This window comes from Notolabrus celidotus, chromosome 1 (genome assembly GCF_009762535.1).
Source record: "Notolabrus celidotus isolate fNotCel1 chromosome 1, fNotCel1.pri, whole genome shotgun sequence".
In the NCBI taxonomy this organism is placed as follows: Eukaryota; Metazoa; Chordata; class Actinopteri; order Labriformes; family Labridae; genus Notolabrus; species Notolabrus celidotus.
In genome coordinates this window covers 2,291,678-2,315,151 of record NC_048272.1, presented here as the reverse complement: position 1 = coordinate 2,315,151, position 23,474 = coordinate 2,291,678, and the positions used below count along the sequence as shown (strand labels likewise).

At 41.8% G+C, this 23,474-nt stretch overlaps 1 protein-coding gene across 1 annotated transcript in view; it reads left to right on the top strand.

The window, feature by feature from the left end:
• Positions 1 to 23,474, top strand: part of ppfia4 (PTPRF interacting protein alpha 4) — a 120,834-nt gene that overhangs the window by 70,360 nt on the left and 27,000 nt on the right. The window contains exons 3-7 of the mRNA XM_034692936.1: positions 17,069 to 17,170; positions 17,389 to 17,553; positions 17,819 to 17,893; positions 20,078 to 20,149; positions 22,219 to 22,440. Of these exons, the coding sequence (XP_034548827.1) occupies positions 17,069 to 17,170; positions 17,389 to 17,553; positions 17,819 to 17,893; positions 20,078 to 20,149; positions 22,219 to 22,440 (636 nt within the window). The remainder of the gene's footprint in view (positions 1 to 17,068; positions 17,171 to 17,388; positions 17,554 to 17,818; positions 17,894 to 20,077; positions 20,150 to 22,218; positions 22,441 to 23,474) is intronic.

Here is a 23,474-nt window from a genome sequence, read left to right as displayed (position 1 = left end):
GCCTGTTGAGCCTTTCTGCCATGATTGAAAGAGACAGTGAGCTCCAACATCTGTTGGTGGATTTGGGCTGAGCTCCTGTCTGTTGGTGCCCCTGTGGAATAAAGGGAAGCAAAATGAACAAGCTGACCCATTTTCCCCCCTTTTCTCCTGATGCTCCTTCTCTCTCCAGCCCTTCCCTCCCCAAACAGAAACCCACATAAATGTGTGTGAAAGTATGTTTTTGTACTATTATGTATGATTATAGGTTCTGTAGTCCATGTGAGAGTGTGTGCGTGTTTTGCCTCTCCCACAAACACTGAATCACATAGTTTACAGACATATTAATGTAATATTTAAATTGCTTCTCTGGATGGTGGCTAGTTATTATAAATGGTTTAAACTGCAGAGGCCTCCAATTCCCTGTAGGTGTGAGACATAATATACAAAGTGATGGTAATTATCTTGATCTGATTGTCCCTTTGACACCATTGTGTACCTCTAAACAGTGAAAATAAGCAGTGCTATGAAATATTAATGAAATTTCACAGGTTTTTTTTTCTTGTAAAATGTCAAACTCATAGACTGGACTGGATGTAGTATCCGTGACGTCATTCATCTGTTTCTGAAGAGCTGCTTTGAGGCCCATCGTCAGCGGTAAAGAGGCGGGCTTTGAGCCTCCCCTGAGGAAAATGTTTCTGCTCAACCCAGAGGAAGATACATTTAGAGAGGAGATCTCAAAAGTGTTTCATTTATGTCTCCTAGACAACAATGAGATCTGTTTGAAAGCAAAATGAGACTATAGCTTATGTCTCCTGTTTCTCATTCTTGCCCCCAGAACAAAGTTTCAAAAAGTCTCAGCTTAGTCTCCCTTTCAGTTCAAAAGGAGATCTGGTCTAAATCTGAAATGATTCTCAGGTATTTCTCAAGTGTTGTGACTCCTTTTGAGCTCAGCTGGAGAAATCAGGGAGCTCTCTCAACGGTCTCAATCTAACCTCATCCATTTGTTTTTGTCAGACTCAGTTTTTGTGTCTCAAGTTGAGCTCAGATGGAGCAAAGAAAGAGCCTGAGCTCATCTTTTCATGAACATTTATAGTGCCCTGCAAAATTAAGATTTCAATGTAACTGTCCACAAACTTACAATTCTCATTAAAACATTTGAACCACTTCAAGATCAGATATTTAGATGTGAAATGATCTCCTCTTCGACTTCACAATATGGTCCTTCCTTTACAAGTCTGTTTGGAACAAAACAACTTCACAAAGATTTAGTGGATTTGAGAGAAATTGCAAAAGATAGAGATTTCATATCTCCAGGTATGACAGACCATTTATTTAAAATGCCGCAAAAGGGCCGACCAGATTTATCCAGATTATTACAATTAAAGGGGTGGATTCTTTTGGGCGCTGGTGGCCTAGTGGTCTAAGCGTCCCACATACAGAGGCTACAGTCCTCGTCGAAGGGGTCCCCGGTTTGATTCCGGGCCGGTTGGACATTTCCTGCATGTCTTCCCCCGCTCTCTACTCCCCACTTTTCCTGTCTCTCTTCAGCTGTCCTGTCAAATAAAGGTAAAAAAGGCCAAAAATATATTTTAAAAAAAAGAAGAAAATTTGCCATTAATGAGATCTCTCATTTAAGTCTCAAATAAGACTCATGTCATGGTCTCAACTATTTCTCCTAGTGAATTTTAGGAGAAACTAATGAGAAACAAATGAGAACAATTTGAAACTTGAACGAGGCTGAAGTGAGAATCTCAATTTTGTCTCCAGAGAAAGCCTTGAGCAGTAAAATTTTCCTCTGCGAAGGCTTCCTCTTGTAAGTCTGTGGAGAGTTTTTAGACAGGAAATGTAGGGAGTAGTGAGCGGGGGAAGACATGCAGGAAATGGTCAACCAGCAGGGAATCGAACCGGCGACCCCTGCGACGAGAACTGTAGCCTCTGTATGTGGGGCGCTTAGACCGCTAGGCCACCAGCGCCCAAAAGAATCCACCCCTTTAATTGTAATAATCTGGCTAAATCTGGTCAGCCCTTTTGCGGCCCATATTTTAAATAAATCGTCTGTCATACCTGGAGATATGAAATCTCTATCTTTTGCAATTTCTCTCAAATCCACTAAATCTTTCTAAAGCTAAAGCTTGAGACACAAAAACTGAGTCTGACAAAAACAAATGGATGAGGTTAGATTGAGACAATTGAGAGAGCTCCCTGATTTCTCCACCTGAGCTCAAAAGGAGTCACAACACTTGAGAAATACCTGAGAATCATTTCAGATTTTGACCAGATCTCCTTTTGAACTGAAAGGGAGACTAAGCTGAGACTTTTTGTAACTTTTTTTCTGAAGGCAAGAATGAGAAACAGGAGACATAAGCTATAGTCTCATTTTGCTTTCAAACAGATCTCATTGTTGTCTAGGAGACATAAACGAAACACTTTTGAGATCTCCTCTCTAAATGTATCTTCCTATGGGTCCTAGCTAACAGCTACAGTGTTTCCACCTGCCAATCAAGTCAGCTGTGCCTCTCATTGGAAGACTCATAATCTCAATATCTTTGAATTTGCTGCATTAGAAAAAATTCATCCCTGTACAGTGTGTGCCGATCGAGAAATTAGCTATCCAGACTACACTCGTCTTTTGTACCAGGCTGTAAACATGTTTATTTCCGCTGTGAAGATCTGCTTTTTTGAATTGGTGTGTATGTGGTTTCCGGTACTTCTAGAGCCAGCCTCAAGCAGATCCTTGATGAACTGCAGCTTTTAGCACTTCGGCATTGGACTCATATTTTTGCCGCCTGGTCAAACTATGTTGCTGATGTCATTTTTGAGAGACACAAAGGCAGTGAAGACCCATATGCAGATTTAGTTGACTTATTAAAGGTCAAAAGTCAAAGTAAAAACTTACTGGACTGTAAGTACAGTCTAGGAATCAAAATGTACCACAAGAGTCCAAGTGAAAATGGCGTGCCAGTTTAGCTCAGTTGAGCATAGGGGCTGTAGTCATCATTCCTGGGATCAACTCCAGGTCCCAGTAGTATTTGGTGCATATCACCCCCCCCCCCCCCCCCCCCCCCCCCCCCCCCCCCCCCCCCCCCCCCCCCCACACACACACACATTTCTATCTCTCTCAAAGCCAAGGAAAAAAAGCACAAAAAGTCATCTTCAAAAAAAGTTCCAGGTGAAAAACACAAGGGAAAACACAAGAGGCACAAAGATACAATCCACAGTAGGATAACAATAGAAGCAAGGTGAAGGTTAGACACAATCCCAAGGAAACACAGGAGGGTTGGAAAACCATTCTAACAGCAGAAGGGGAAGGACTCAGACACTAAAATCACTGAGGGTGATCACGCACAGGTATGAAATACAAAGTGGTGGACAAAGTACACAGCTTCATTACTTAAGTCAAAGTATAAATACTCCTGGTTAAATATTACTCCAATACAAGTGAAAGTTGCTCTGTCAGATTATTACTTGAGTTAAAGTACTGGAGTACTTGCTTTTAGAAATACTTAAGTATTCAAAGTACTTCTTAAAAATATTCAAAACATTGTATTTTCCCTATACATAAATGCAGTCAAGATGCATAGGAGTACATTCTGTTACATGATGTTTATCTAGAAACCATTACTTGAAATCTATAAAACTATACCATGCAATACAAACAGAAACTAAGTTACTCCAAGCACAGACAACTTAGTTTGAAATGTTCATCTGGACAGTGAATTTCTGTTTGTTTGGGTAGAGTGGGAAACAGGGAGAACATTTCAAGCCATACATATCATTCTTCATTTCAAAAACCTCTAACACAGGCTGAAGATATGGACATGGGTGCTCAGGTGGAGAATTATAGCCATCATTACCACCTCTAAATGAACTGCCTGATCTGAGTGAAATATGCTCTGTGTTTGCTCCATGTTCAACTGTGGAGACGCACGATACACAGGTATGACTAAACCACTGAGACAAACAGAACTACACAAACACATTTTACTGCCTTAGGGATCAGATTTCAGAAAAGAGAAGGAAATTCATGATCTGACTTCAAAGCTAAAGTAGTGAGTAACTAGAGGACTGATAGAAATGTAGTGGAGTAAAAAGTACAATAACTGTCCTCTGAATGTAGTGGAGTGAAATAAGTCCCCCCAAAAAATAATACTCAAGTAAAGTACAGATAATCAAAAAATGTACTTAAAGCTGGGGTTGGCAGTCTCGGAAAACCAGCATGAATTTGAATGTAGCATTTCCTCAGGACTCCGTCTAACCCCTCCCCTGCTCCCTCAGAGCTCCTCCAAAACGACGCCCCCCCGCTCACATGCATGAGCGCCGCTGACTTGCGACCATATGATGGTGACTGATTCAAAACCGGTCCTCACCAAAACATTCTCATAGTGAAAGTTAAAAACACAAACAAACATGGCTGCTGTTAGCACTCACAACTGTCATTCTAGCATTATCCAGTTGTACTGGTGACACGATATCAGGAGAAAAGTTATAACACATATATAATACTGTAACAGCTCTACTGTTTGTTAAACGTGTTCAGTGTAGATGTTCTTAATTCCTACAGTGTTGACGGTCAGTGAAGGCATCAGGAGAGGTGTAGAGTGTGTGACCGGGAGAGAGGAGAGACAAGAGGAGAAGTTTTTCATTCATTCAAACATTGATTGTTGTTTTGTTGGTTGGCGTGATCACGGCCGACGGTGACCGGTTATTAAAACTCAACGCAGGGTTCCCACTCTTTTCCAGAGATCATTTTCCAGGACATTTCCAGGACATTTTCATTGATGATCAAGCTGGTATGACCGTCTAAATTTAGTTCCTAATTTAGTTCCTAAATAGTCTAATATGTTCCTCTCACTGGAAGTCTACATTGAAAGACATGTAGTCTATGGCTATCAATGAAATCATCTCTTACATACTTAAAAATGATGGCAAATTGATAATAGAATAGCCAGGGACCCCTTACAGGTGAGAAAATTGTCCATGGCCCCCTCATAATTGTAACACAGATTAAGCACAGTAGTGATGTGTCATGATCAAAAGCTGCGGCTCTGAGAGTCGATGCTTTATAGTGAATCAGAAGAGCCGGCTCGCATCAAGAGAGAGAGCCGGCTCCCAGTTTTTTCCTTTCCCTCCTTAGCTCTCTCAGTGCTCAGCCCCAGCTCTGCTCACAGCAGAACTTTGTTTTGATTGGTCAGCATGGCAGCCATGTGGCCAATCATATGTGAGGATATAGGATACAGGTGGTGGAGGGGAGGCTGTGTATCCTGGCTTCATCTGTTCCTTCAGAGAGAGTCTTCTTGAAGACCGGGCAAATACTCACCGAGAGGAGAAATCGGATCAGCCCATCCAAGCTGAGGCATCTGATTTTTCTCAATGCCAACCTGAGGACATTAATAATGTTTGCTTGAGTTTGGTTCTGGTTCGGTTTGCTTGAGTTTGGTTCTGGTTCGGTTTACCTGAGTTGGTTCTGGTTCTGTTTGCTTGAGTTTGGTTCTGGTTCTGGTTCGGTTCTGTTCTGGTTCGATTCTGGTTCACGTCTGGTTCGGTTCTGGTACGGTTCTGGTTCGGTTCTGATTCGGTTCTGGTTCGGTTCGGTTCTGCTTCAGTTCTGGTTCGGTTCCGATTCGGTTCCGGTTCGGTTCTGGTTCGGTTCTGGTTCGGGTCTGGTTCGGTTCTGGTTCAAGTCTGGTTCGGTTCTGGTATAGTTCTGATACGGTTCTGGTTCGGTTCTGATTCGGTTCGGTTCTGGTTCGGTTCTGATTAGGTTCTGGTTCAGTTCTGGTTCGGTTCTGGTTCTGTTCGGTTCTGGTTCTGTTCGGTTCTGGTTCTGTTCGGTTCTGGTTCTGTTCGGTTCTGGTTCGGGTCTGGTTCGGTTCTGGTTCGGGTCTGGTTCGGTTCTGGGTCGGCTCTGGTTCAGTTTTATTAGGTTCTGGTTTGGTTCTGGTTTGGTTCTGGTTTGGTTCTGGTTGAGTTTGATTCTGGTTCTGTTTGCATGAGTTTGGTTCTAGTTCTGTATGCTTAAATTTAGATCTGGTTCTAAACCTAACCCTAACCCTAATCCCAACCCTAACCCTAACCCTAACCCTAATCCTAACCCTAACCCTAATCCTAACCCTAACCCTAACCCTAATCCTAACCCTAACCCTAATCCTAACCCTAACCCTAATCATAACCCTAACCCTAATCATAACCCTAACCCTAATCCTAACCCTAACCCTAATCCTAACCCTAATCCTAACCCTAACCCTAACCCTAATCCCAACCCTAACCCTAATCCTAACCCTAACCCTAATCCTAACCCTAACCCTAATCCTAATCCTAACCCTAACCCAACCCTAACCCTAATCCCAACCCTAACCCTAATCCTAACCCTAACCCTAACCCTAATCCTAACCCTAACCCTAACCCTAATCCTAACCCTAACCCAACCCTAACCCTAATCCCAACCCTAACCCTAATCCTAACCCTAACCCTAACCCTAATCCTAACCCTAACCCTAATCCTAACCCTAACCCTAATCCTAACCCTAACCCTAACCCTAATCCTAACCCTAACCCTAATCCTAACCCTAACCCAACCCTAACCCTAATCCCAACCCTAACCCTAATCCTAACCCTAACCCAAATCCCAACCCTAACCCTAATCCTAACCCCAATCATAACTCTAACCCTAACCCTAACCCTAATCCTAACCCTAACCCAACCCTAACCCTAATCCCAACCCTAACCCTAATCCTAACCCTAATCATAACTCTAACCCTAACCCTAACCCTAATCACAACCCTAACCCTAACCCTAATCCCAACCCTAATCCTAATCCTAACCCTAACCCTAATCCCAACACTAATCCTAACCCTAACCCTAACCCTAACCCTAATCACAACCCTAACCCTAACCCTAACCCTAATCCTAACCCTAACCCTAATCCTAACCCTAACCCTAATCACAACCCTAACCCTAACCCTAACCCTAATCACAACCCTAACCCTAACCCTAACCCTAATCCTAACCCTAACCCTAATCCCAACCCTAACCCTAACCCTAACCCTAATCACAACCCTAACCCTAACCCTAACCCTAATCCTAACCCTAACCCTAATCCCAACCCTAACCCTAATCATAACCCTAACCCTAACCCTAATCCTAACCCTAATCCTAACCCTAATCATAACCCTAATCCTAACCCTAACCCTAACCCTAATCCCAACCCTAACCCTAATCCTAACCCTAACCCTAATCATAACCCTAACCCTTATCCTAACCCTAACCCTAACCCTAATCCTAACCCTAACCCTAATCCTAACCCTAACCCTAACCCTAATCCTAATCCTAACCCTAATCATAACTCTAACCCTAACCCTAATCAAACCCTAACCCTAACCCTAACCCTAATCAAAACCCTAACCCTAACCCTAACCCTAATCCCAACCCTAATCCTAATCCTAATCCTAACCCTAACCCTAATCACAACCCTAACCCTAACCCTAATCCCAACCCTAATCCTAATCCTAACCCTAACCCTAATCCTAACCCTAACCCTTATCCTAACCCTAACCCTAATCCTAACCCTAGGATCAGGGTGAGAATGATTTTGTTACAGAAGAAATGCACAGAATTGGGCATTATAAGGCTTCTCATAAAAACACTGTACGTAAAGGGTTTTCAACACAAACTATTATTTTTTGCAAAATTAAGGTAAAATATATACGGCTACAAAAGATCCTACATTAAGAGCCGTTTGAGAGTCGAAAGAGCCGGCTCTCTGAAAAGAGCCCAACTTCCCATCACTAAAGCACATGTTTACTACCTTTTGCACTCTTAGTTGCCCTTGGAACTATTTGTATTGTAAACCGTATCAATGTAAATACTTCAGACCTGTACCATAGTGATAAACAGATAACACTTCAATTTGAATCAAGTAAATCCCACTTGTATACTTTAAAACAGAGGGTCATTTCATTCCTTGTGGACTCAACATGACAGCATTTATACTTTTCAAGTAATTGATCTTAAACGCTTTCAGAAAATTAACAGTAGCAAGACTCACATATCCCTTCGAGCCACCAAATGGTATCATAACAATGGTGTATATGCTGTTTTATAATGACACAGCACAATTTTATAATTATTAGAAATGTATTCAAATTATTTCACGGACCCCCACGCAATGGTTCGCAGACCCCCAGGGGTCCCAGGACCCCACTTTGAGAACAACTGAGCTAGAGTACGGTAATTGAGCCAAATGTACCATAAAACATAAACAATATACCCCCGTTTTCTGTGAATGCATGATTATGAAGTGAAGGAGAAAAGATGTGAAAAAAGTTGCGCAGTGTCGCTGTCTTTTCCAGCACAGCGTGCACTCAACTTTCAATGAATGGGGATGTGTTTTGTTAATCGGGTCAGGTCAAACGCAGCCATGTTGGAATCATTTTCCAGGACTATCTGTGATTTTCCAGGACATTCTACGTTTTCTCCCATTTTCCAGGTGTTTTCCAGTACTGGAAAACTGGTCAACTGTTTTCCAGGTTTTCCAGGTCATTAATTCTTCTGCTTGTCAGAGCCCCCGTGGTGAGAGCTTTTTAGACTCTGATCCGGACTACAGTCATGAGCAAAGCACCTCATCGGGTCAGAGGGGACAGGCCCGAGGTGGAGCGAGAGGGGCAGTCAGTAGAGTCAGGGGAAGCAGAGGCAGGAGACGGGGACTCAGAGTGCACGCCGGGGAAATGTACGCGCAGGAGGCGGGCAGAACGGCAGGACGGGATTTGAATGGTTTAAAATTTTGGCACCCAAAAAAGGCTGATTGGTTGGTGTTTTCCCAGGTTTACTCCGGCTGTAGATAGCAGCTTTTCTTCGCTCTTTTTTAAGAACACATTATGTATTGATTACCATCAGGACATAAAGATAATTTTAACCAGTATAACAAAAAGTGTATCTAAACCTGATTACCAACCCCAGCTTTAAGTACTGTACTCAAGTAGATTTACTTTGTTACTGTTCACCACTGGAAACACAAGACAGGTCAAATTGATTAGGGCATTCAAACTGAAAGGACACACACATGTAATGAAGCGGGACAGGTTATGACACACAAGAGGTAAGTAACTTCAAAAAATAAACAAGATATGACCTCTTGATGACAAAATACCTTATGACAGATCATCTTACACTCCATTTTAATATCCAATAAAAGTCTCTCAGTGACACAGAATTCATCTGTAATTACTGTAATTCCCTTTTATCAGGCTGCCCCAATAAGTCTAAAGACTCTTCAGCTAGTTCAAAATGCTGCAGCTCCAGAACTAGGAAGAGAGAGCACATCTCTCCAGTGTTAGCTTCTCTACACTGGCTCCCAATAAAATGCAGAATAGAATTTAAAATCCTTCTTTTAACCTACAAAGCCCTTAAAAATCAGGCACCCTTTTATCTTAAAGAGCTCATAGTGCCCTATTACCCCTCTAGAACTCTACACTTCCAACATGCAGGCTTGCTAGTTGTACCTAAATTCTCTAAAAGTAGTACGGGAGGTAGAACCTTCAGTTATCAGGACACTCTCCTTTGGAATCATCTACCAGTCAGGGTGAGGGAGGCAGACACCCTCTCCACTTTTAAGAATAGGCTTCAAACTTTCCTTTTTGATAAAGCTTATAGTTAGAGCTGGATCAGGCTTGGACCAGCTTTTGTTATGCTGCTATAGGCCTAGACTGCCGGGGGAACTGGCGCACTGACACACTCTTCTTAGTTTATTTATTTTTAATCAACCCTACATTTAGAGCACTTATAGGAATGTTTTTCAGTTCCACCTCAACTGGTCATACCTGCCTTCTTCATTGATGGGCCCAAACAGGTGTTAGGTAAATTCAAAGGTGCAATAACATGCTAGCATTTTATGCCAGGCCTTGTGCAGAAAGCTCAACCATGTTTGCTCTAGTTAAAGGGAACTTTCCGGATTTAACTTTAAAAGAGCTCCTACAGTCTTTCCCAGTGTTAGGGTCTTCATAGAGATATGTCAGACCAAAGTGCTTTGTCATGGCTGCAGGGAGCGCCAGAACTTGTAACGGTGTGTGTGTGTGTGTGAGTGTGCTTGTTTGTGTGTGTCAAGTTTGAGACAAGCAGAGAGAGCATAAGCCTCTGGGTTTTGGTTTGGACTAAAGCCATGCAAACAGAAAATGCCAACAAAGCACCGAGAGACGATAAAACAACATGCACACTTAAACAGACACACACACACACACACACACACACACACACGCAGAGACACATGTACACATACAGATGTACACACTTTGGTAAACAAACGGCCACCCAATCTCTGCTCCAGTGTGATCAAACCACAGTAAATATTAAAAAATGAACTTGAAGCAGCAGCTGTGTGAGTCACTGCTGGTTCTCTGCTGTACTCTCTCACAGCTGCACATGGATTAAGTTTGAGGCTGGAAGTCCAGAAAAACACCAACAACAAAAAAATGGAATCCTCTGAACTGCAAGAGAGATTGTTAAATACTAGTAGTACAAGAAAGGACAGAATCAGGGACTGACTCTGACTCCTTTCCTGATCTGAGTAGACTTGTGTGAGAATGATTTATATGCACATTCAAGAAGTCCCAGAGCAGAGCAAGTAACGCATCTGACATTGTAAGCATTTGTAACCCTCTGAGTGTGTTGTCTTGCAGTAATGAATGGCTCGGGGTCGGTTTGGATGATGTGCAGCCATTTTCACTTGCATGATCTAGCCTTTGTCATAACTTCTTCACCGCTGTCACAGGACTAGTTCATCCCAATGTGAAAAACTGCCAGGTTAAAAAAGATCCATTAAAGTTTATATACTGTTAAAAGCAAACACGCAGCAGAATAGTGCTGCAGCTCCATCACAGCGTTCTCCCAAACTATCAAAGTTAATGGAGCAGTCTCTTTACAGCTCCAAAAGAGCATAAAATATCCATCAAATCGCACTGCTCGCTCGTCTGTATTACTATGAAATGTGCTACTGCTATCTTGAAGGTACATTTGACAGTACGAATAGAAATACATTGTTGTGCCAAAAATGATGATTATATTTGTACCACAAAAGGCACATTATGAGCCCATTATGTTGATTTCTTTTTTACTTTGAGAAATATCAATCAATCAATCAATCAGACTTTATTTATAAAGCGCTTTTCATGCAATGACATTGTAACACAAATTGCTGTACATAAAAAACAACTTAAAATAGAATAAATCAAGAAAAAGATCCCACCCCCTGCCCTGACCCCAAACCCACCCCACAATCCTAAGGTTAAGACAATGTATGCAACAATAATAATAAAAACAATAAAAATAAAATAAATAAATAAAAAATAAGTTGCTGAAGGAACTGAGGAAACGCTCTCATGATATCTTAATGTGGAAACACTGGAGGGAAAATAAGATGTTAAAACTCAACACAGGAAATTAAAATCACCAAAATAAAATACATTTCTAAGATAATAAAACACTAAAATATTAAGATAAGATAAGATATTACTTTATTGATCCCCCGGGGGGGAAATTCAGTTGTTACAGCAACCCAGACACAAGTACAATCAAGAAGAAGTTTCAATAAGTAAAAATAAATAAATTAAAATTAAAATAAAATAAAATAAAATAAAATAAAATAAAATAAAATAAAATAAAAATAAGTAAAAATAAAACTAAATAAATAAAGCTAGAATACAATTTAGATATATACAATGTTACAAATGGAGTTAAGTTAAATAGAAGTAATTACAGGTAGTATTAAAAATGTTTCAGTAGTGACAGGTTGACATGGTGTGATTATGGTTGGTAATGACAAATGAATGACAAATTAAAAAGTATGTAATATGACCATGAGTTGTAGTTAGAATAATAATGTAATATAACATAATATAATATGGCAAGATAATTATAATACAGTATGTTATACATTATAATGCCAGCAGCAGTCAAGAGAGAGAGTCCAGGATGAGATGATGGAGTGTGACAGACAGAGCAGGGATGGTATGGATCTGTTCATAGGGGGTGTGTGAGTGGTCAGCGTGGTGCAGTCTGTGGCCTCCGTTACTGTTCAACAGTCTGATGGCGGTGGGCACAAAGGAGCGCCTGAAGCGTTCAGTCTTGCACCGTGGTGGAATGATGCGCTGACTGAACGAGCTCCCCATCAGCCACAGCTCATCATGGAGAGGGTGAGAGGGGTTGTCCAGGATGGCTCGCAGTTTGTCCATCAACCTCCTCTCAGCCACTGACTCCAGACTGTCCAGTTCTAGGCCAACCACAGAGCGGGCCTTCTTTACCAGCTCAAAGAAAATAAGACGCTAAACTTAAAATAAATTAATAAATGAAGACGTTAATAGATAAATAAAGTAGACTAAAAGTGACAGAAATTTGAAATAGATAATAAATAAATAAAACCATTAAGAATAAAAATAAAACTCAGTTAAAGCTGCTGTGAGGAACTTTTGTTTTGTATCGATTCTGGCGCCCCCCTTGTGGACAAAGTGATGCCTCTTATCTCTTGTCCTATACATGCAAAAGTCATGTTTTCAACAAAAACCTCGTCCTGTTGTCTTTTAACAGTCAACTTTATCAGGCAATGTGATTATTTTCCATGAAAACAGTCCAATAAAGGCTGTTTCTGAAGCAAGATGTTCATCATCTGGTCTGACACCTACCCCAGGGCGGTTTCAGGCATTAAAAATGACATCAGAGAAGGTGTCAGTGTTGCTGCTGATGGACTTGTTTGCTATTGAAGGTTATAAAGAGGCATCAGTATCATTTTCAGTCTGTTTCTCAGTCAGTTCAAAACTCCTCACAGGGCCTTTAAATATGCATATTTTACTTGTACTGTTAATCTGAGGAGAATGGCACAACACTTCTGTCTGTACACTGGCTAGAAGCTACAGCTTAGCCTGGCATGAAACTAAAAACACAGAGGAAACAGTTGGCCTGGCTCTGTTAGAAAATATCCACCTTACAGCTTATATAAAGCTTACTAGTTAGAGCAGTGTTTTTCAACCTTTTTTGGCCAAGGCCAAGCGGCAACCTCCGGTCTAAAAATATGAGTCAATGCGGAAGTGTTAAAAGCTGCAGTTCATCGAGGATCCACTTGAGGCTGGCTCCGGAAGTACCGGAAGTCACATACACATGAATGGGGAAAAGACGATCTTTGCAGCGTTAATAAACATGTTTACAGACTGGTACAAAAGATGAGTGTAGTCTGAATAGCTAATTTCTCGATGTCCTCTTACTGTGAGGGGGGTGAATTTTTTTCTAATTTGGTAATTTAGAAGATATTGAGATTACTAGTCTTCCAATGAGAGGCTCAGCTGCCTGCAGGAACACTGCAGCTGTTGGCTAGGAGGCTCAAAGCCCGCCTCTTTACGTCACACTGGCTCGACAGAAACAATATGGCTGCCGCAGCCGATTGGTCTCAACAGATGGGTGACGTCACGGATACTACGTCCATATTTTTTACAGTCTATGGCCAAGGCACATTTCTTACATTAAAAAAATCCTGAGTCACACCACCAACCAAAAGTGTTACAAAATGACACATTTAGCCTCTGAATGTATCAATCTATTTATCTGAGAAAGGGACTTTGGCTACTTCTTTGACTGTGTCAGGGCAAAGCATCTCATTTACAGTGGCTTTTGCAGGTGTTAATTAGTGATGTTCAATACCACCGATTTCCTTTCTGATCCGATACATACATGAGCTTAGTATTTGGCTTTTATAAATCTGAACAAGAAAGTGAAAGGAGTCTGGTCCATAAAGCTTCTGATGTTAGGCAGTATCAGTAAAACCCAAGCGGCAAACTCCGGTCTCAAACGATGAAGCCAATGCGGAAGTGATATAAACTGCAATACATCGAAAATCCGCTTGAGGCTGGCTGCAGAAACACCGGAAACTACATAGATATGAATGGGAAAAAGACGATCTTTGCAGCATTAATAAACATGTTTACAGCCTGGTTCAAAAAACGGCTTGGCCCTACAACGCTAATCTCTCTAATGGCATACACTGTACGGGGGGTGAATTTTTTTCTAACGTGACAGTTAAGAAGATATTAAGATTATGAGTTTTGCCCAAATAAGGACATGACTGGCGTGACTCCCGGTCGGGAACACACAGCCATTGGCTAAGAGACTCACACTACGTCACACTCTGCCTAGTTGAGTTCCGCATTACCAATATGGCTGCCGCCGTCGATTTGCTTCAAAACAGCTCTCAGGAACAGATGGGTGACGTCACGGATACTACGTCCATATTTTTTACAGTCTATGGTAAAACCATGATTTTAATCCCTTACAAACTGCTTGACATAATGTTACAACGTCCATATCAGTGGTAGAAAAGTTAACAAAGAGTTGAATGGTATCTGACTGTAACAGACTCTATATGGTGGCACTCATTTTCACAGTAAATGTCTCTATACTAGACTGAAAACTGCTTCAAACATGCCATTTCTGGCACAGTGAGTGGATCCAAACTAACCATAAACCACTGTGGTCCAATTTCAAGTTGCTCATCAGAATATTTCTTCAAATGTGGCAATAAAGGATGTCTGGAGTGCTGCTAGGGCTTAAAAGCTTCAGTGAAGTGCTCAGCCATCTGTCAACACAGAGGAGTGTGAAGAACGAACATCAATGAAGCAAACTGCTCTCGAGTGAAACACACTTTTCTCACACAGCTAAGAATTCATTTTGAGTAATCAATGATGTATTGTCAGTGTGATGATGAAAAGACCTTCAGTCATCATGAGAACTGGGTTGTCAGAATATTAAAATCACTTGATCTTATTTGTTTCTTTGACATGACAAGAATTTAGTCATAACATTGTGATTACAAGAGTTTATCATTTCTTCTCAGCCATCAAAAAATAGTCTTTGATATTCTTTCTAATTCTGAAGATGGAAAGATCAACATAATAATACACTGTATTGTGTCTCAGCACATCCCCAAAGCCTTTAGTCCTTCTTTATTTGTATTGTTTTGTCCTATAAGCCACAATGCCATCAGACAAGGCAAGCTCATGCCACTGTAATTTATTGCTCCCCAAATCCCAGAGGCAGGCACTAAGGTGGGCCAAGAAGAAAACCTGAGGTTGTGTTTTGATGTGCATCAGATAGCAGCTCAATGTTGTTTTGGTCATTTTCACCGGCTCAGACCACCCCTTATCACAACTGCACAGAACAAACTTCCCAGACAGTATCCTTCAGACAACTCCTTTCTGGGGAGAAGCCAGCCATAAATGGAGCACCGCCTGCAAGCTAGTTCAGGCAGACAACTCGAGCTGCAATGCTATACACGTCACATATCCAGAATCAGAAGAATCAGAATCAGAATCAGCTTTATTCGCCAAGTATGCTTGAACACACAAGGAATTTGACTTCAGTAAACTGTGCTCTCTTTGTACAAGGCAGAATAGGAATAAGCCACTCTCCCACTCTCATTACCATCATCCAATCCTGCCCTATGCCTCTCAAATTGGCGGTCTACTTAAACTAATGGGAAAATCTCCCATCTCTCCCTCTGCCTGTCAACGCCTCTGCTGCCTGCATGCCTATTGCTGAATTTTCTGTCTTCCCCACAACCACCCCAGCATCCACCTGCAGGCTCCAGGGGCGTTCAGTATGTTTTGCTCATCACTCCTCAATGCCTGCATGTAAACTTATCTGCAGGGAGTGATGAGGCCGGAGCCTGGGCGCCAAAAATTAAATGTGACATATCATGCAAAATCGACTTTTTAATGGTTCTCTACCTGAAATATGTGTCCCTGTCTACAAACCCCCCCGAAAATGAAAAAGAATCCATTCTGCCCCTGTTCTGATTTCTCCACCTTTCTGTAAATGTGTGCTGAAACCAGCCGTTTCAGTTTTCAGTGTTTTTCATACGTCGCAACGCCATCCGGTCTGTAACAGGAAGTCAGAACTCGGAGCTTGTTCAGCCCATAGACTGTATAAAATACAACTCAACCCCTCCTCCGTTTTTAATTCCCTGCACACGTGTTCTAACAAGGAACTTAGGAGGGAGGCATCGATGGCCAAAGCGCAAAACCTCCTATCTGAAAATTTCACATGTGCATATAGGAGGTGTTGTGCCTCAACATATTCCCAGCAAACGTGATTGGAGGTTTTGGTCAGGTGACTTTTCTGTCACAATGAAGGGCGGGATTACCTTGGAGACGGACTAAAAATGTGCAGCCTTCCTTGTTACCTTATTACCTGCACACATGTGTGCTAACAAGGAGCTTAGGAGGGAGGCATGCTAGTTGTAGGCTGTCTTAATAAACACAAAGGTCGGTTTGACTCCCCACGTCTGCAGATTTGAAGATCTAGTGGATGATTTTTATTTATCATTGAAAAGTGCTAGCGCTAGTTAGCATAGCCACATAGCTACATGTTCGTAGCTGTGTACCAAGACACACGTCGACATACTGACAAATAAAACAACAAGCGTCACAAAATCTGTGACCAATGGTTCAGAAAGGTCCTGCTGCAGGCGCCTCTCCATCAGGATCAGATTCTGGATCAGATTCAGAGGGTTGAAGTAACGCGGGTCTGTGATCAGCCAACATGTAAACATTAGATCAACGTGCTGGAGAGCCGAGGCCACATCCACTTCCTGAGGGGCGTGGTCAGAGAACTCATTCTCATTTAAAGGCACAGACACAAAAAAAACAGCCTGTTCTGAGCAGGGCTGAAAAAGAGGGGTTTACAGGCAGACCAAAATCTGATTTTAAAGTGTTTTATTGAGCAATAACCTTTAAAGACATGTTTTGGGGACCTCTTAGACCAATATATTTTGATGAAAAAGAGCACAATATGTCACCTTTAACATGCATTTGCTGCTACAATAAACAATTTAAGCATGAGTTGTCTGACTGAACTTACTTTTATTTACACCTGCTGAAACAATCTCCCTCCTACAGGTACTGGCAACTTCTCATCCTATCTAGAACTACAAAAAAATGTGTCAGCCACGCCCACATCAGTTTGAACATTGAGAGATTGAACCTGAAAGTGCACTCAGTATCACACAGGAGTTGTGCTCCAGTATTAACCTTTGTTTTGGTTTCTTGTGTGTTGTGTAGGAGTTTGCCACCCTGACGAAGGAGCTGAACATATGCCGGGAGCAGCTGCTGGAGAAAGAAGAGGAAATATCGGAGCTGAAAGCTGAAAGGAACAACACCAGGGTATGCATGTGTATGTGTGTGAGTATGTGTGTGTGTGTGTGTGTGTGGTGATGCTGATGAAAACAAACAATGTTTCTTGGCTTCAAATTAGTATTCTTTTTGGTTGTTCATGCCCTCATGTGTGTATGTGTGTGTGTGTGTGTGTGTGTGTGTGTGTGTGTGTGTGTGTGTGTGTGTGTGTGTGTGTGTGTGTGTGTCTGTGTGTGCGTGTGGTGTAGCTGCTGTTGGAGCACCTGGAGTGTCTGGTGTCTCGTCACGAGCGCAGTCTGAGGATGACAGTGGTGAAGAGACAGGCACCTCCACCATCTGGAGTCTCAAGTGAGGTGGAGGTCCTCAAAGCCCTGAAGTCGCTGTTTGAACACCACAAGGCTCTGGATGAAAAGGTGGGCACACACACAAACATATTCAACCCCACACACGATTCTAAGAGGTGTGGACAGTCTCATAAATAAATGCAAGGAAAACAATCGATCCAGGTTTAAATTTATGCATCAATAAGAGCTACTTTGTTGCTCCTTGGTTGTGATTTATTCTAATTAATTGTGTTTTTTTTTTGGTTTTCTCATTTCTAAGTTGTATATAAATCACATTTTGTCCTCATGTTCCTGGACTTTGACTTTCCGTGTTTTCTCTTGGTGTGTTTGTCAGGTACGTGAGAGGCTTAGGGTGGCTCTGGAGAGGGTGGCCACCCTGGAGGGACAGCTAGCTTCCACCACACAAGAGGTGAGGTGTGTGTGAATGTGTGTGTGTGTGGGTTTCACTGTTATTTGTGGCCTATGGTAAGTTCAACATCTGGGCTTCACCTAGCAGACATTTGTAAAGCCTCCAGTCTGATCTGATTTATGTTTGAAATGTCATGCTGGGTTACAGGGTCTGTCCTCTCTCTCAGGCCTCTGTTCAACACACACTCACACATACACAAACGTGCCTTCTTTTTGAGAAAATGTAACTAAAACTAGTCAATTCAACTTCAATTCAGTTTTGCTTTATTGGCATAAACAAAGACATGTTATTGCCAAAGCACATACAATTCATACACATACATTCCATATACAGTGGGGCAAAAAAGTATTTAGTCAGCCACTGATTTTGCAAGTTCTCCCACTTAGAAAGATGAGAGAGGTCTGTAATTTTCATCAGAGGTACACTTCAACTATGAGAGACAAAATGAGAAAAAAAAAATCCAGGAAATCACATTGTAGGATTTTTAAAGAATTGATTTGTAAATTATGGTGGAAAATAAGTATTTGGTCACCCACAAACAAGCAAGATTTCTGTCTCTCACAGACCTGTAACTTCTTCTTTAAGAAGCTCTTCTGTCCTCCACTCGTTACCTGTATTAATGGCTCCTGTTTGAACTGGTTATCTGTATTAAAGACACCTGTCCACAGCCTCAAACAGTCAGACTCCAAACTCAACCATGGCCAAGACCAAAGAGCTGTCTAAGGACACCAGGAAGAAAATTGTGGACCTGCACCAGGCTGGGAAGAGTGAATCTACAATAGGCAAGCAGGTTGGTGTGAATAAATCAACTGTGGGAGCAATTGTAAGAAAATGGAAGACATACAAGACCATTGATAATCTCCCTCGATCTGGGGCCCCACGCAAGATCTCATCCCGTGGGGTCAAAATGATCATGAGAACGGTGAGCAAAAATCCCAGAACTACACGGAGGGACCTGATGAATGACCTGCAGAGAGCTGGGACCAAAGTAACAAAGGCTACCATCAGTAACACACTACGCCGAGAGGGACTCAAATCCTGCAGCGCCAGGCGTGTCCCCCTGCTTAAACCAGTACATGTCCAGGCCCGTCTGAAGTTTGCCAGAGAGCATATGGATGATCCAGAAGAGGATTGGGAGAATATCATGTGGTCAGATGAAACCAAAATATAACTTTTTGGTAAAAACTCAACTCGTCGTGTTTGGAGAAAGAAGAATACTGAGTTGCATCCCAAGAACACCATACCTACTGTGAAGCATGGGGGTGGAAACCTCATGCTTTGGGGCTGTTTTTCTGCAAAGGGGACAGGACGACTGATCCGTGTTAAGGGAAGAATGAACGGGGCCATGTATCGTGAGATTTTAAGCCAAAACGTCCTTCCATCAGTGAGAGCATTGAAGATGGAACGTGGCTGGGTCTTCCAGCATGACAATGATCCCAAACACACCGCTCGGGCAACGAAGGAGTGGCTCCGTAAAAAGCATTTCAAGGTCCTGGAGTGGCCTAGCCAGTCTCCAGACCTCAACCCCATAGAAAATTTGTGGAGGGAGTTGAAAGTCCGTGTTGCCCAGCGACAGCCCCAAAACATCACTGCTCTAGAGGAGATCTGCATGGAGGAATGGGCCAAAATACCAGCTACAGTGTGTGCAAACCTGGTGAAGACTTACAGGAAACGTTTGACCTCTGTCATTGCCAACAAAGGTTATGTTACAAAGTATTGAGGTGAACTTTTGTTATTGACCAAATACTTATTTTCCACCATAATTTACAAATAAATTCTTTAAAAATCCTACAATGTGATTTCCTGGATTTTTTTCTACATTTTGTCTCTCATAGTTGAAGTGTACCTCTGATGAAAATTACAGACCTCTCTCATCTTTCTGAGTGGGAGAACTTGCAAAATCAGTGGCTGAATAAATACTTTTTTTCCCCACTGTACATTCATAACATATTATATTCATTACATATATATGATATATTGTCCATCTGAACATAAAGTTGTGCTTAACGTTTACTGATTCATATTTTTAGTAGTGTATGCATGGAGCCTGAAGCATGCTGGCAGCTTAGATGCTGCATTTCTGTTTCGGAGGCTGAGTTTTGCTCCTGGATTTAATGTGCAAACAGAAAAAGATAGTAAATGTGTGAGTTTTTCATTTTTTTCCTTCTTCTTAATCTCTTGCAGTTGAGCATAGTGAGGCAGAGGAAGGACGGCGACTCACTGGAGCGAACAGATGGATCCAAACCTACATGGAAGGTCTTCCTTACTGTGTGATTGTTTTTCTGCTCTGTGCTTTATCCCATGTCAATCAATCAATCAATCAATCTTTATTTGTATAGCGCCAAATCACAACAAACGATATCTCAAGACGCTTTTACAAACATAGGAGGTCTAGACCACTCTATGTCAAATTATGAACAGAGACCCAACTTCAAGACAGGGTAAGACTCAGTCTGACCCCACCTTAATCCATCATGAGCATTGCACATCGCAGTATTTAGCTAGTTACAGTGGTGAGGAAAAAATTCCTTTTAACAGGCAGAAACCTCAGGCAGAACCAGACTCATGTTAGACAGCCATCATGCCTCGACTGAGTTGGGTCTGGAAAGACAGATAGAGGGGAGTTAGAGAGAGAGGTGATAGTGATGAGACAAGTAGTAGAAGCTGTTGCCACTGGAGTCCAGAACGTCCGCAGCAGGAGGACGTCTACGGCAGCTCAGAGGACTCTACGAGACAAGGGAGCTCAGGGACTCCAGAAAGGTCTATGGTTAGTAACTTTAATGGGACAGGCAGAGTTAAAGTAAGTGATGAAGGGGTTGGGGGGAAGGGGGTGAGCTAGGATCCCAGTGTGTCAGTGCGCCAGTTCCCCCGGTAGTCTAGGCCAAGCCTGATCCAGCTCTAACTATAAAGCCTACTCTTAAAAGTGGAGAGGGTGCCTGCCTCCTGGACCTTGACTGGTGGATGTCTGTCATGTCTGTCCATAGTATCCTCTCTCTGGATATTGTTTGTTGTCTGTGTGATTGTTTTTCTGTCGTTCTTAGAAACATTAACACACAAACACACACAATACACATGAGAGGTTCTTAAGGCTAAACATAACCGGAACCCTGGATTCTCCTGTTAATATACAACTCCCACTCTCTATTTGAGCCCCATCCTCCATATTTTAAGGCCAGCCCTTAAACAAGCTCACATTATGTAACTGTGTCTAGGTCCTTCCACGGGGAGTTTAATAAGAAAAATAAAAAGAAACTCCCTCGATTAAACAGCAGAGTCTTTTTGTATCTGGATGAAAATCATCTTCCTCTGCGTGGGCCGACAGCCGAGGAGGAGCGGAACAAGATGCACTCACTTTGGCTTTTATTTCTTTGGCAAGCAAAAGAAATAGAGCAAAAAAAAAAAAAAAAGCAATACAGAGTGTCAATGTACAGTAGTTTGATAAAAAGAATGATTTAACTTGAAAAATCAATAGCTGTGCATTGAGAGTTGAGAGTGTATCAAAGGATGCTCTCAGAGGATGATAGATAAAAGATGAAGAGAATAAAATGTCAAAGTACGAGCATTAGGAGAAAGAGTGTGGTGGGAGATGTTAGTCTGAACTGTAAAAATACACTGAATACTATAACATCTGCCCTGCTGACAGTTACAGGCCCATGATGTTACATGTTGGGGATGATTTTATTCAAAGCATCATAATACTCTCAGAAACACGTGGACTTTTTTTTGCAAGAAACCAAACAAAGAGGATTTTGAGGCATGGCATACTTCATGATTGCATTGGCAGTCAGCTGTACAATGCTATGTCCTGAGTCACTGGAAGTAAATGTAATGAATTATGGGACTAAAAAGAAGCCACAGGTACAACTGCAGAAACAAAGGTGTTTTTTCTTACTCAGATTCAGAGCCTTTGTTTTTGTATGTTTAGTTCTCTGTATGGTATTCGTGAGGAGCGATTCATGGAACATAAAAACTGGAACATAATAGCAGAAGAGAGGAGGGGGGATCCTACTAACCTTGGCTGCCCACTGTGTTGTCTGTCTGAACATGTGTCCCTGTAGATTTGTTTAATTAAAGCCCTGGAATAAACTGCACTTTGAGCTGTGAAGAGAAGAGAAGAGAAGAGAAACAACATCAAAACAACAACATGGCAGCATAACCTCCCTCAACCCTCCCTCTTATGCAGAGCACTTTTTTATCTGGGTCATCCAACTTTATTAGCTCTACAGCAACTCTCACATTTGTGTTAACATATGACTCTAAATAAATTCAACTTTATGTGAGAATCCTGCATATGCATCCACTCATTTTGTGCGTCCTCTTTACAGAGACTACCTAATGGTTCCATAGATGCCCATGATGACGGCAGCCGGGTGTCTGAGCTTCAGGACCTGCTGGATCGGACCAATAAGGAGCTCGCACAGAGCCGAGAGCACTCAGGCACCCTCAACGCCCGTATGGCTGAGCTGGAAGCAGAGCTCACGAACGCACGCCGAGAGCTGAGTCGCAGTGAAGAGCTTTCAATTAAGCAACAGAGGGAACAGAGAGAGGTGATAGTAAAAGAAATGTGCAGTTGTTTCATTAGATTTAATGTGGTGAGAAATCTGTATATATTATAATATTATTTTGTTTGGAAAAACTGAATTTTTCCCCTCACATTTAGTTCTTATTCTTTAAAAGAAAATGTACACAACAGCAGGTAACTAAGACTGCCTTAACATTTTGTTTTATTGTAGTTACACAACATACTCCAGTATTATTCCAATCCAATCCAACCCATTGTATCTATATATCACATTTTAAAAACAACAAGGTTACCAAAGTGCTGCTCGACAAAAACCAACAGTAGAAATAAATGATAGTAAAATTTAAAATACAGTACATTCAAGGACAAACAGAGACCAACACAAACTCTCATGCTGTATTAAAAGCCAGTGAGTAAAATGAGTTTTAAAGGTGACATATCATGCATAATCGACTTTTTAATGGTTCTCTGTTCAGCCCATAGACTGTATAAAATACAACTCAACCCCTCCTCTGTTTTTCATTCCCTGCACACATGTGTGCTAACAAGGAGCTTAGGAGGGAGGCATGCTAGTTGTAGGCTGTCTCAATAAACACAAAGGTCGGTTTTACTCCCCACGTCTGCAGATTTGAAGATCTAGTGGATGATTTTTATTTTTGATGGAAAAGTGCTAGCGCTAGTTAGCATAGCCACATAGCTACATGTTCATAGCTGTGTACCAAGACACACGTCGACATGCTGACAAATAAAACAACAAGAAACACTAAATCTGTGACCAATGGTTCAGAAAGGTCCTGCTGCAGGCGCCTCTCCGTCAGGATCAGATTCTGGATCAAACTCAAAACGTCAAACCAGCTGCTCCCAGAGGAAAATTTTACTGCTCAAGGCTTTCTCTTCTAAGTCTCTGGAGACAAAATTGAAATTCTCACTTCAGCCTCATTCAAGTTTCAAATTGTTCTCATTAGTTTCTCCTAAAATTCACTAGGAGAAATAGTTGAGACCATGACATGAGTCTTATTTGAGACTTAAATGAGAGATCTCATTAATGGCTCATTTTCT